The 14,022-nt window shown below is 39.9% G+C and overlaps 1 protein-coding gene across 1 annotated transcript in view; it reads left to right on the forward strand.

Annotated features, from left to right (window-relative positions):
* The window catches only part of ELAPOR1 (endosome-lysosome associated apoptosis and autophagy regulator 1), a 102,530-nt gene that overhangs the window by 55,925 nt on the left and 32,583 nt on the right, over positions 1-14,022 (forward strand). The window contains exons 8-13 of the mRNA XM_082245819.1: positions 4,793-4,881; positions 4,959-5,136; positions 9,160-9,288; positions 12,597-12,687; positions 12,769-12,871; positions 13,403-13,543. Coding sequence (XP_082101945.1) covers positions 4,793-4,881; positions 4,959-5,136; positions 9,160-9,288; positions 12,597-12,687; positions 12,769-12,871; positions 13,403-13,543 — 731 coding nt within the window. The remainder of the gene's footprint in view (positions 1-4,792; positions 4,882-4,958; positions 5,137-9,159; positions 9,289-12,596; positions 12,688-12,768; positions 12,872-13,402; positions 13,544-14,022) is intronic.

A 14,022-nucleotide genomic window follows, 5' to 3' on the forward strand; every position in this document is an offset into this window, starting at 1 on the left:
GTCAAAACCCACCCTTGAAGCTAGTTTACACTGGTGTTAGCCATCTGAAGGTCACTTTGTCATGCATCTCTTCTCAGGGGGCATTTGACAGGCAGTGAAGAGGCTTTATGTTGCCTACTCATTGACTGGTTTAACACTAAAAACCTGCACCACCACATTGTAACCATATGCAATAAGGGGCTTTTGTAGTGCAGCTCCATTCAGTTGACTGGGTCATGCTCAGCAGGCTGTACTACCCACTGATTGCAACTGGGGAGATCATATTTGCCATGTTGAGATTCAAGGCATACTGATAGTGGCATGTGTACACTTCTGTTCTCTGTCTTTGCAGCTTAAAGGGGAACAGTTGGGGGACATTAAAATTGCTGCTCAACCATAGGTGTAAACAGAGCCTTGGTGACGTGTGGACAATGCAACCATGGCAGTAGCTTATTTATGAGGTCATCCCTTCAGTCACTAGTGTTGCTTCTATTTATCGCAGTCTGCTTTACAGGTGATCACAGGAGGCCGATGTCAACACAAATTTAAGTACGCTAACTGCAAAACTGTTTTGAAATGCAAACATTTTTTAAGTTGTAAATAGAAAAAAAAAGGTTGACACCCCCCCTTTTTTTTTTTTTTTCATGTGTTCTGCTACAGAGATTTATTTTACCTTCCTGTCCTGCAGCAGCAACCAGAAATGAGACATAATCTTTCTAAAGAGAATGGAATTCCAACCTCTGTTTTCAGAGGAGCAGGGTCCTCCATTTGAGGATTTTCCGTTTACCCTTTGCTCTGGTGACACCAAAAAAATAAAAATGGTTTCCCCTTCACTTTTATAGTGAAAATGGTCACCAGAGGAAATAGAAGGAGGATTTTCTCCAGCAGTGACAGTTCTAAAAACTTGACGGTGCCTTTTAATCCTTCCCTACTCCATAAAAAATACCTTTACAAACACTTCAACCCAGTTAAAGCTGAACTACAGGCAGATATAAAGAACACAAATTAATGCAATTCTGAATTCATTAGTACATAGTTTTTAATGCAAGTGCTGTAAGCACCTGAATTTTCATCAAAAAGAAACAAAAATTGTATCCAGGTGTTCTGCCACATCCACAAAAAAGACCAAGAGGTTCTATCCCTTTTAAAGACCAGGGGTTATGTAATCACTATATAGACTTTAAAAGGAAAAAGAGAAGATACGACACACCCTGTAGGTTACCTCTGGAAAAAGTTATTAGCCAATGGAGGCAAGAGAACTACAAAAACACCATAAGATTCCAAAGAACACTGTATAGTCCTCCCCTAAAAACATTCCACTCACCTAAAACATGCCCCTAAATCCTAAAAATACCCTCCTACAACCACCCACAAGGATACTCCCACAGGAGCTGGTCTAAAACTCCCTTAATAAGCCCCCTCCTCCCTGCCCAATGACCTGCCGCAGACAACACTAGTAAATTGAATATTCAAAAAAAACTGTCGATACCCTGAGAGGCCTGCACCTCAACTTTTAAAACCACAATGGGTGAATGAGGTGCTGAAACTCTACAAGGTAAAGACTAAATCCGAATGGAGCAGCAATATGTGTGTACACAAGAATTGCGGAGCTCAGTATTCCTCAAAACGAGCATGAGAGATCGTCCTTAGGAGCCAAAACTGATCCTCTGATCGTAGCATGCAGATACAAATGAGCTGAGTGAAATTGAACATAAGCACAGACCAAAAGGAGGATATATGCACTTGGAGTAAACCATTCTCCGGTATATTAGGATCTATAAGCTTCCGCAGAATATCTGTCGAGTCCAATACAAAAGAGAGTAATTCTTTATTAAGGGTTTTATCCTCTTATCAATGTATTTGCTTATCCTTTCCAATGCCCCCCCCCCCACTCCTCATACTATGAGTCTTCCTGGTGGTTTGTCCATATTTTTATGTATCTTTGGTGTAACATAGAATGTAGGGATATTATAATCCCCTAACCGAAGGTAGTCAAATTCTGTGTGACGATAATTTAATTTCCCTTACAAGATCAGGGAAGGGATTTTTTCTCCATTTCTCATAGCAACTAAAATCATCCAGTTGTCTATAGACTTCTTCTAAATAGTTTTTTTTTTACCTGCCAGAGTACCACATAGTTGTTCTATGTATATGCTTGTACCAGTAGTGAGTTGTTTTAGATTTGAATCACAGGTCATCTCCCCAGTGAGGGGCAGGATCTAGCCCGCATATATAGTCCGGTGACAACTCATACCTCACATGGCCTGACGAAGTTCCGGTGGGCGGAACAAAACATGTAGACACAGGGACAGTCTGGGGAAGAGCCCCGGCCTCTTTGCCCTGCCGCTTGACTTGACCTTTTTGTTATGCCGGCTATACTTCCCTATCTGGACTATCCGAGTTTACAGCATATAATGGGAGCGGCCATCACTATTGTGTTGATTCCCTGAATGCCTAGGTCGGCACAGCAATGGTCTGCTCATGGGAGACAAGCATCGGACACTATACAGCATCAAGTGAGACCATTCAAACAGACTGAGGATAGTGAGTACTGCAGCACTAATAGACACAAGGTGTTTGTGTAAATGGTCACATCGGCTGTAGGCAGTTAGGGGTTTGGGTTACTCAATCACTGGTACTATCCCAGTGCTACAGGCTGGACCACACACTCCTATGAGAGTCTGTGTACCATATACTTTGAACATTAAGGACCGGAAGCTAGTCTGTATATATCCTCCTTTTGGTCTGTGCTTATGTGATTTCCACAAACTGTCATATCAATGGTGAACTGCTACATGGTTGATATTATATCTAGACTTTGTTTAGTCATCATTAACCACCTTTGAGTGATCAATCACAGCCTATATGAATTTGCAGTCACATACCGGCATCAGGTGTTCAGCTTCACTCAGCTCATTTGTATCTGCATGCTACGATCAGAGGATCTGCTTTGGCTCCTAAGGACGATCTCTAATGCCCGTTTTGAAGAATACTGAGCTCCGCATTGCTTGTTTGCACACACATTACTGCTCCATTCAAGTTTTTAGTCTTTACCTTGTAGAGTTTCAGCACCTCATTTACCCATTGTGGTTTTAAGGTGAGGTGCAGGCCTCTCAGGGTATCAACCGGTTTTTTGAATATTTCATTTACTAGTGTTGTCTGTGGCAGGTCATTGGGCAGGGAGAAGGGGACTTATTAGGGGAGTTTTAGACCAGCTCCTGCGGGAGTATCCTTGTGGGTGGTTGTAGGAGGGTATTTTTAGGCGTTAGGGGCATGTTTAGGTGAGTGGATTGTTTTTAGGGGAGGACTGTACCAGTGTTAATTTCGTCTACTAAAACCGACTAAAACATTTTTGTCGACTAAAGTAAAAAAAATTTTAGTCGACTAAAATACGACGAAAACTAAAATGGCATTTTAGTCTTAAGACTAAAATACGACTAAAACTAAAATGGCATTTTAGTCAAAAGACTATAACTAAAACTAAATTGAAATTTTCTGCCAAAATAACACTGGTGCATGCTCAAAGCTTAATAGCATAAATAATAACATATTAGATTTTTCACTCCAGGACTAGCAGTAGTATATAATGAGTTTGGAAATTGTAGAGAAATGCTTAAATAATGCATTACAAATTACAATTGAACTACACCCATTCGATTATAGATGACTAAAATGAGTTATAGTCGACTAAAATGTAGGACGTTTTAGTCGACTAAAATGTACTGGAGTTTTAGTCAACTAAATACGACTAAAACTAAAACACTTGCAGAAGACTAAAATGGGACTAAAACTAAAATGCCATTTTAGTCCTAAGACTAAGACTAAATTGAAATTTGCTGCCAAAATTAACACTGGACTGTACAGTGTTCTTTGGGATCTTATGCTGTTTTTGTTGTTCTCTTGCCTCCATTGGCTAATAACTTTTTTTCAGAGGTAACCTACAGGGTGTGTCTTATCTTCTTTTTCTTTTGACTTTTTAGCACCTGAATTTTACTTGGAATCAGCCTCTTGCAGATTTCTGTACATAAGAGCTCGGAGGAAGGAGGCAAAATGAGCACAACAGTATGTGCGATTTTCTCCAGTTAAAAAAAATGCATGTGGGTAGGAATATAGAGGGACAGAGGAGTTCATCATTGTGCTGCTTCTTATTTACTGCATAGTCACAGGGAGGAAATCTGTAAGTAGTACCAAAAATGCAGCAGAGCATAAACGGGTCCCATTTTTGCCCGACAGGACTATGCTATGTAGCAGGGCTGTGTAAATCTCAGAACTGGATCGACAGAGATACAAATCCTTTGGCAGGAAAGACAGCCCTTATGTACATATATATCCGTTTGCCTATAGATGAGCTGAAAAGGTCAGCTACTTTTCAATAATCCAGTGTTGCCATTTTTAAATGCATTCCAAGTTGCTTAAGTGACTATTGTGTAAAAAAAAAAAAAAAAAAAAAGTTACTTTTAGTTGTAGTTTGCTTCACATGACTGTTGCAGAAAATTAGAATTTATGTAGCTTTTTTGTTTGCAACATGCTGTTACAATACTTGGTGCTGTGTAACAAGACCATTCCCAGCTTGTACACTCACCGCATAAAAAGTGTGAAATGACTCCAGGGTGCAGGAGGTGCATCCTAGTGTTAACAGAGTCTGTTTTTGTTTTTTTATTTGAGCCAGAGTTCAGTTATAACAGCTAATTTGTGGTTCACCTCTTCTTGTTCGAGGAGCATGGTTCACAGATGATAAAAGCAAAGAACCTTTTGGTGGAAAAAAATAAATAAAAATAATACTAATCCTCCCCATGTAATGTTTTATCTCCAGTTCCTGGATCTGGATCTTGTCTTCCTCGTCCACCATGCACAGACAAAGATTATTTCTACACACACACACCATGTGATGCCAATGGGGAGGTAAATTGTAGAACTTTACGCCACAATGGAATTTGCAGAAATGGAAAAGTGTTAACCAGTATTGTCTTTGTGTGTAGACTCAACTCATGTATAAATGGATTGAGCCCAAGATATGCAGTAACAGTGTGGAAGGAGCGAAAGGTCTGCCAGTATCCGGTGTTAAGAAGAAGTGTCCACCATGCAATCCAGGATTCTATGTGTCAAATACGAGTTCTTGTGAGCCCTGCCCCAAAAATGCTTTTTCAAATGGGACCAGTAAGTCCTGCATATTTGTAACAAATAAAAAAAAAAAGTTAAATGACAAAGTTCTCTGAGTGGATATGAAGTTGAATATCTGTGAATACACACGGCAAAGGCCCATGCACGTTTATGCATTGTGGTAGTGCATGGCAATGTTCGCTATACATGCCATTCATTTTAAATGGCATCACAGCACACCAAGGCGGTGAACATGAGTTACAGCAGATCACATGCATCGTGTTACAATTTTTTTTCGCACCTCCTGAAATTTGTTTTTTTTTTTTTTTTTTTAAGGTTTTGGTTGATTTCCGGGCCCCTTCACAACACCTCTTTACATAACACATCTAATGTGCTGGTGTAATGCATTGGGGGAATGGTGCCATCCATTTGGAATGGAGCCACAAGGTACCTTCCAACAGAGGTTGCGCTGAAATGATTCCATTATGAAATGGCAGCACTTCATTTCAAACACATTGCACATGCATTGCCATTAATGCATGTTAATGCAACAGGATGGTGTAAAAAGGTCCTCAACGAGCAAGACCACTTGCACCATGATGCCCATTAATGCACTGCACAAATGGAAATGAATACTTAAAGAAAAGCTTTTATAACCTAAACATAGAAACTGCTATCTCTGACATCAGTTTGTTGCCTGGCTGCTGTTTTGTTTCTCCTGCTTCAGTTCTTTAAGTCACTAAACTGGAACAAAGCAGATAAAGACAAGCAAAAAATGTTTTGCTATTTGCTGATCTGCATACTTGTGCCACGTCAGCAGCTATTGATGTTTTAAAGAAAGCGGGGCAGTAGGAGTAGAAGGCAAATGCTGGAGATCAGCAATAGAAGCCCCTATATTTCTTTGACAGGTTTACGTTAATGATAATTTGTATAAACACCATTACCAGCTGATATCTTTGCACTTTAGTTTATATTGAATTTTTTTTTTTTTTATTTGCACTGTCAGTTCATTTGTCAGGGATCCATTCTTTATTAGGTCTAAGCAGTATTCGGCTAGAAAACATAAACAGCTGTTGGTCCACGGCATTTAGCGTTTGAAACTTTCAACATAAAATTTAAAAGAACCTGTATCCACATAATACATAAATTTAATATTTTGTTAGAAATGTTTACTGCTAAAGGGTATTGATCAAGGACATTTTAAAGGGAAATAGGGTGCACCACAGAGGTGTGTAGAGGAGCTGCATTTCACAATGTTGTAGTGAGAGTTCAATTAATTTTATTGATACGAAGTATAATTCTAGGTGTAAGCACAATAATGAGGCAGTTGATGACTTAAATGGAACCAAGCCTACAAATAAAAATGATCAACAGGCTATGCTATGTCTCTTCTGCAATAAGACACACTTACCTGTCTGCTTACAATCTTCTATAAAACCTTTACTGAGCTGCGAATGCGAAGCTCAACGTGCATCCCCGACACACTGCAGGTGTGCCAAAATAACTGACTTATGTCTGCATGCATGGATATCCATTTTCCTCCAAAGGCCAGCCAAAAAGGCTGAAACCCCGGCACCCAGAAATGGAAGATTACAGTGGTAAATGAGAGGGGTGTAACCAATGCATTGCTGGAAGTTGCGTGTGAGTATTTTGCTGTGGAGTTTAGTTCTGCTTTAAGGGTAACTCGGGTAAAAAAGGTGTATATGTGGGCGCTTCCGTGGGGTAGAGCCCTGGATCCAACGGGTTGTATAGATCTACATGCACTCGGGCCGAACCTGAGAGGAGAAGCGGCTCTGCAGAAATATGGAAGAGAACAAGGCGCCTCCAAGTGCAATATAGACCATTTAAAAGAACATAAAAGGTTTAAAACAACTTACAAGAAGTTCTTAAAAGGAAAACCAAAAGCAGAAGGTGGAGATGGATCAGCAGCATATCTTTTAAGCCCCAGTGTCTGGGAGGCTGCTTTGTGTATCGGTGTGCATCGTGGTAGGCTGGTGTCAGATGTGGGTGGGCGGTAACATGTTTCGGAACATGCGCAGCTCCTTCATCAGACCTCCACCCGCTGAAGATCTATTGATTTATAGAGACAAGTGGGGCCGGGGATGGGAGGGGGCTAAATGATTACTTCATGCCTGCTCGTAGAAAGACGACAAAGGGGAGGAGGAAAGGATGAGCATACATGTTGGCATCGTATCTGTATTCTATCATGATCATTCATATATGGACAATTTAAATAAGGAGATGGTGAGCTAATGGAAATTAATTCTAAAATTAAAAAGGAATAAAAACTGAGGGATTAAAAACAAAAAATAAAAAGGGGGGGTATTAAAAAAATAACAAAGGTGGTCATAATAGACCTAAAATTCTCAACAAAAAAGAAAAAAGGAGAGAAAGAGAGTAGGGGAGATCTACTATGGTCCCAGAGTGACTCTCTATTGGTGTTATTACCAATATAGAGTCACTCTGGACCACGGTAGATCTCCCTCACTCTCCTTTCTCATTCTTTCCTTTTTTTTTTTATTTTTTTTTTTTGTAGAGAATTTTATATCTATTATGACCACATGTATTTGTTGTTTATTTTTGATTACCCCCCCCCCCCTTTTTTTTTTTTTTTTTTTTTTTTTTTTTTTCATTTTGGTTTTAATCCCTCAGTTTTATTCCTTTTTAATTTTAGAATTTTTTTTTCCATTAGCTCACATCTCCTTATTTAAATTGTCCATATACGAACGATCATGATAGAATACAGGTACGATGCCGACATGAAAGCTCATCCCTTGCCCCGTTCCTCCTCCCCTTGGTTGTCTTTCTATGAGTAGTCATGAAGTAATCATTTAGCCCCTGCCATCCTTGGCCCCACTTGTCTCTATAAATCAATAGATCTTCAGCGGGCGGAGATCTGATGAAGGAGCTGCGCATGCTCCGAAACATGTTACCGCCCACCCACATCTGACACCGGCCGCGTGCATTCCAGCATGGTTACCAGAAGCCCTTCCACGCTGTGTGCACACCGATACACAAAACAGCCTCTCGGACACTGGACAAGTGAGCATTGGCTCCTTCGGTTGAAAAGATATGCTGCTCATCCATCTCCACCTTCTGCTTTTGGCTTTCATTTTAAGAACTTTTTGTAAGTTTTTTTAACCCTTTTATACTCTATTAAATGGTCTATATTGCACTTAGAGGTGCCTTGTTCTCTTCCGTTTAAAGGGTAACTCCACTTTTGTGACGAAAAAAAAATCAAATAAAGAAAAAACAATATAGCGTATACAATTGCTGTCTACATGCATCCACTACAGCAATAGCTGTATGATAGTTCCCAGGGTGGGTTCCCTGATGGTGATAAAAGTGGACTTTGGGGAACAGATGCTAAAACGGCCATTTGTAGTCTCCATCTGAAGCCCATGTGACAATGCTGGAGCACAATAGAGCATTTTTACCATATGTCTTCATAGCTTGATCACCATATGTTATTTTAATGAAAGCTGTAGATTTAAAGAAATATTTTAACTTGCTTGTTTGTGATATTTTAGTAACTGGGTTTACATATTTAAAGTGGTACTCCAGACGTTCATGCACTCCTACTTATCCGTTCTTTTGACTTCTATCAGTACAAAGAATGTAAAACCTTTTTTATAGCCATCCATGGAACAAGAGCATAGAGAAGTTCTACCAGTAAAGAGTGGCAACGGTCAGGGGTGGGACTCTCCTTCATTTTTGGGTGGTTTTCCTCTCACTTTCTGTTGTGCCTTAAAAACAAAAAACAAGGGGAAAATCTTCTTGCTTATACAAAAAAATAAATAAATTTGTCTGGAGTTTCACTTTAATTTCTGATTCCTGTTTTGTCACAAATCTTTTAGTTTTTAAAGGATTAACAAGTTTTGACAACAGGAATAATTTTTAATTATATTGGATAAGCTGGTTTCTCTAAAGAACTTTAACATTGATGTGTTTAACATTTCATTAATGTATGATATGTATTTTGTAGATGAATAAATAGCGATAAAGTTGCAATTTTACTGCAGCTTGAATGTTGGCTATTCTATTCGTCTTACCCCCTACTTTTGTGTTTCTTTCTCATAGCTTGCAATCCCTGCCCAGCTGGTACAGAAGCTGTGCTTGGATATGAGTACAAATGGTGGAATACACTACCTGACAACATGCAAAGTTTGGTCATGAGTGGGCTTACCTTTGAGTATGAGAAGGTGTCAGGTAAGTACCAGGCAACTGCCAGAAAGGTTTGGTGTTTTGTGTGTGTTTTTTTTTTTTTTTTCATGGAATTTGCTACATACATACAGTAGATATACAAATATAGTGTATAGCCTTTTTTGTGTTTTTGAGGTATAGACTTTAAAGAGGTTAGATAGATCTACATAGTGTTTTCAACGTGTAAGTGTTTTAAAAAGCTTGTTTGTAGTTATAACTTGTAATTTCTACATGTGCATGGGGGCATCTATATTTGTCCATTACAAACACAGGCCCTATTTTACAGCTCCTTCTCAGAGTGCATGTCTGTGAGTTGGCTGAACACAATCCATTCCCTATGTGGCTGAAATTGTACAGTACACACAATAAGATTATCAAACGAATGATTGTCCGTGTTGTTGCTTTTTTTTTTTTTTTTTTTTCATGCCAGTCTCCCATATCGAATGCGAGTAGGTTACTAAAGTACTAAAATTCTCGTACGACAGAAAAAAAATTTGGAAGTGATGTGATGTATTTGTATTGAATTTTTGGATGAAAACTGTACTGATTAAACGAAAATTGTACTATCTAGTATCCTATGAGAAAAAATTTTGTTTTTGTCCCTTCGGGAAATTTCATAGGACAGCTGTGTACTACTATGCTGTGTGTACTAATGATCAGATAACCGTACGATCACATCGAAAGCAGAATTTTTCGTCCGATTTTTCTCCTTGTGTGTACGAGGCTTAATGAGAGACCATAGTCTTTTCTGTTTCATTGCAATTTAATTGAAAGCGTTTTACATAATCAGAGTAAAAACCACTTGAATCCAGGTGCCAGTGCATCAAGGTGATGCTCATGGGGAGAATGTGTAAACCACTGTTACAACACACTGGTAGGCATATCTTTTTGGGTAATGGGGTAAATATTTAACCACCGTATATACTCGTGTATAAGCCAACCCGAAAATAAGCCGAGGCCCCTAATTTTACCACAAAAAAATTAGGAAAAATTATTGACTCGAGGGGGAAAATGCAGCAGCTACTGGACCCAACTGGACCACCACGAGACCCCAAACAGGGGCTGCGGGCATGGTGCAGGTGCTGCAGACATGGTACAGGAGAATGCATGGCTGCGGGCATGGTACAGGAGAATGCAGGGCTGCGGACATGGTACAGGAGAATGCAGTGCTGCGGACATGGTACAGGAGAATGCAGGGCTGCGGACATGGTACAGGAGAATGCAGGGCTGCGGACATGGTACAGGAGAATGCGGGCTGCGGACATGGTACAGGAGAATGCAGGGCTGCGGGCATGGTACAGGAGAATGCAGGGCCGCGGGCATAGTACAAGAGAATGTGGGCATACTACAGGAGATGTAGTACTGCGGGTATGGTACAGGGGTACCATACCTGCAGCACTGCATCTCCTGTAGTATGCCCGCAGCCCCGCATAATGGTAGGCAGTGCGGCTTTGGAGGAGTCTCACTTACCTGTTCCTGAGACGCTTTAGATTTAAAAAAAAATCACCGAGCAGCGGCAGCGTATGCGCAGTGTGCTTGACGGGCCGGCCGCGGACATTTTTTTTTTTTATTTTATGACTCGAGCATGAGCCGAGGGGGACCTTTTCAGGACAAAAAATGCTTATACTCGAGTATATATGGTATCTTAAAGTAAAGCATGACAGAAGAAGCTTTAGAACCATTGAGATAAACACTGCAAAAATTACTCAAAATATTTGCTCACTAAAAAATGTTCTACATCCCTTTTAGGGTCTTGTTCACACAGGCATACTTAAGCATACACCTCTGTGAGGGCTGTGTTTTGCCTGCAGGAGATGCATAGGTGTACTATATAACAAGACCATTTTGACCAAACGTGGCTGCTTCTGTTCCCAATTTCATGTGTTCAGGGGAGATGCATCTGCACCCACGTTTGGTCAAAATGGTCATGTTTTATAGTACATGGTCATCAAGACTTGACATTACTTGTACTTCAAGGCTATTTATTCTAAAGCTGGCTATACACAGTCGAATTTGAAGTGTTGCTCAAATTTTTTTTATTGTGAGTTGGGTCAATTTGACATTAAAGTGGTTGTAAACCCACTATAAAGTCTTTTGCCTATAGGTAAGACTATATTAAGGCTTACCTATAGGTGCTATAAATATCTCCTAAACATGCACAGTGTAGGAGATATTTACAGTGCATGCAGCCGATGACGTCATCGGCGCATGTGCTCTGAAGGAACGGCCACTCGTGCCGTCCCTTCAGAGTGTTATGCCGTGAACGGCGGCTCCCAATCAGATGGCCGGAGGACGCGAACAAGGAAGCAGGACGGCCGGACATGTCGGCCGTCCTGTCGCTGAGCGGGCGGCACTGCGAGGGCTTCGTTTTAAGGGAAGTATTTCATAATGAGCTAGTATGCGATGCATACTAGCTCATTATGCCTTTGTCTTTACAGGTTTTTTTTCTCTTTTTTTTTTTTTTTTTTTTTTTGAGGGTTTACTTCCTCTTTAATTTTTAACTATAGAGACCAGGAAATCCGAAGGAGCAGAATGGAAAACTTTTCTCAAAGTTCGAACAGTGAATGTGGTTTTCACTTAGGAAAGTCCATTCACTCCAAAATCGATTTTGTTATAAACTGGTTGTAAACATCAAACATGAAATATGAACAAAGCGTATCCTTCTATAGTGAGTACTTGTCTCAATCCAGAGCACTAAGTGTCCTTTCTGTTTTCTGCCTCTTTCCTCTATCAGCTTGAGTAATTTCTGACAAGTTTTCCTGACACCAGGAGGTAAAAAGGTGACAGGGGAGGGAGCTCCAGCACATAGCCAAAGATTTATATCCTCATCTCTGTTACTGTGCACTTTGTGAGAAGGGGCGTGTGTACCTTACCTCCAATCAGCTCTCGCTAAGCACTGCAGGGTGTAAATTTAGCCTCCTGCCACTGCTTTCTCAAAGCTCAGATAAGCTGTATAAATTCTGGTCTTTGAACGGCTGTAGAGGAGACAGGGCTGCAGTTAAACAGGTAGAACGAATGTAGAAGGATTGGTTTCATCTCTGTGTGTCACCTGAGGCCAGTCCCATCACTGGGTATATGTAAGGGCTTAAAAACTGTTTAAAAGCAAACAATTTTTAACGACATTCTTCTTGTCATCGAATGTACTAATGGGACTTTTTATACATATGACCACCTTTACGTATTGTGCAACCATTTAATCATGGAGGGCTATTCTAAATTTATTATGAACTAATCACAAAGTAAGAGCACCTACAAATATTTTGCTAAAAAAAACTTTAAAAGGTTGTTTCTATTTCCATTTACCTGTTTTTCAGGGTGGGAAGTTGCTGGAGAATATATTTACACTTCTGCTGCATCTTCAGATAATGATTACATGGTACTTAGATTGAACATACCTAGCTTCAGGTAATAATCCTCGTAACCTGTAAACATAGCAGCCTATTAGTTAATTGACTAAATGTCTAATTGCTTTCCCTTTTTGTACAGCTCTCCTAGAAGTGTAACAGATGACAGTAATAATGAAGTGGCCCATATTTCATTTGTGTTTGATATCAAATGTATTGTCAAATGCCAGCTCTTTTTCATGATGGTAAGTACTGGTGTATTTAATCACAAACTAAGGATATATTCTCTCCTTCTTTATTATCTGTATAGAATCTTTGGTCTGCTTTTTTTCCAAATTGTAAAAATTGTTTCACAATTGAACTTTTATTACACAGATGAGACCGAATTCACAGAGCATTATGCATTTGCAGTGAGAGTACAGCAAAAGCTGTTTACTTTCAGACTGTTGCTCTTTAGAGGTAGCTATCTGAGTCATTTGGACCGCACCCTCCGAACATTACTGCTGTTCCATGTGAGTTGTGTAGCCCATGGCCCTGCAGGCAAACCAACATGGTTTTAAGGGCCAGGCAGTCCTAATAGACATTAAATATAGCAGCCCATATTAAGTTGGGGGAACTTCCTCCAGGCTCTTCCTCAGCTGGTGTTCAAAACCTCAATACCATCTGAAATAATTCAGGTATGATTACATGCGCATTCAACTTGGTGAATTACTATGTTATTTTTGTATTTACCTTTTTAGTTGTCTTTATATAACTTTTTGTGTGATTGTTTTCAGGCTGTAAATTCAGAAATGAGCTCATTGGTAGAAAGCTGGACGGGTTCTACAGAAAAACAGTCCTATTCATATCGTGTGGAGAAAAATGCTAATACCACTTTTACATGGGCATTCCAAAGGACAAGTGATGATTCAGATGGGGTAAGTAATAAATAGTCATCTGTATGTCTTATTTTGTATATTATGCTGCACTGCATTGCTACCACATTAAAATACAGGGGATTGTAAATCTGTCGACAAATTTGTTTACCTTTTTCTATACATTTAGTTAGCCTTACTTATGCAATGGTAGGCACCCAAAAACACAGTATACGTTGCAATGCATAGGTTCCCTGGTTGCTACTGTGTTTCTGACATTCGGCTTATACATATTGCAGCCGGCAGATTATAGTGATGAGCTGCCTTACTATGCAATAACGCATATAAAAGTAAAAGAGAAGGACCAGAGCAGTGTTTACTAAAGCTTTGTAACACCCCCCCCCCCCCACAATTTCACTTTTAAGTGAGCTGTCTCAAGTCTCTCAGTCTTCAGTACTATGATGGCAGCCGCCATCCCCTCTCCCACGTCTGCTGATTACCCCATTGCTCCTATTCTACCATAGGATAGCCAGGAATTATGT

The sequence above is a fragment of the Pelophylax lessonae genome (assembly GCF_965119305.1).
Source record: "Pelophylax lessonae genome assembly, chromosome: 2".
In the NCBI taxonomy this organism is placed as follows: Eukaryota; Metazoa; Chordata; class Amphibia; order Anura; family Ranidae; genus Pelophylax; species Pelophylax lessonae.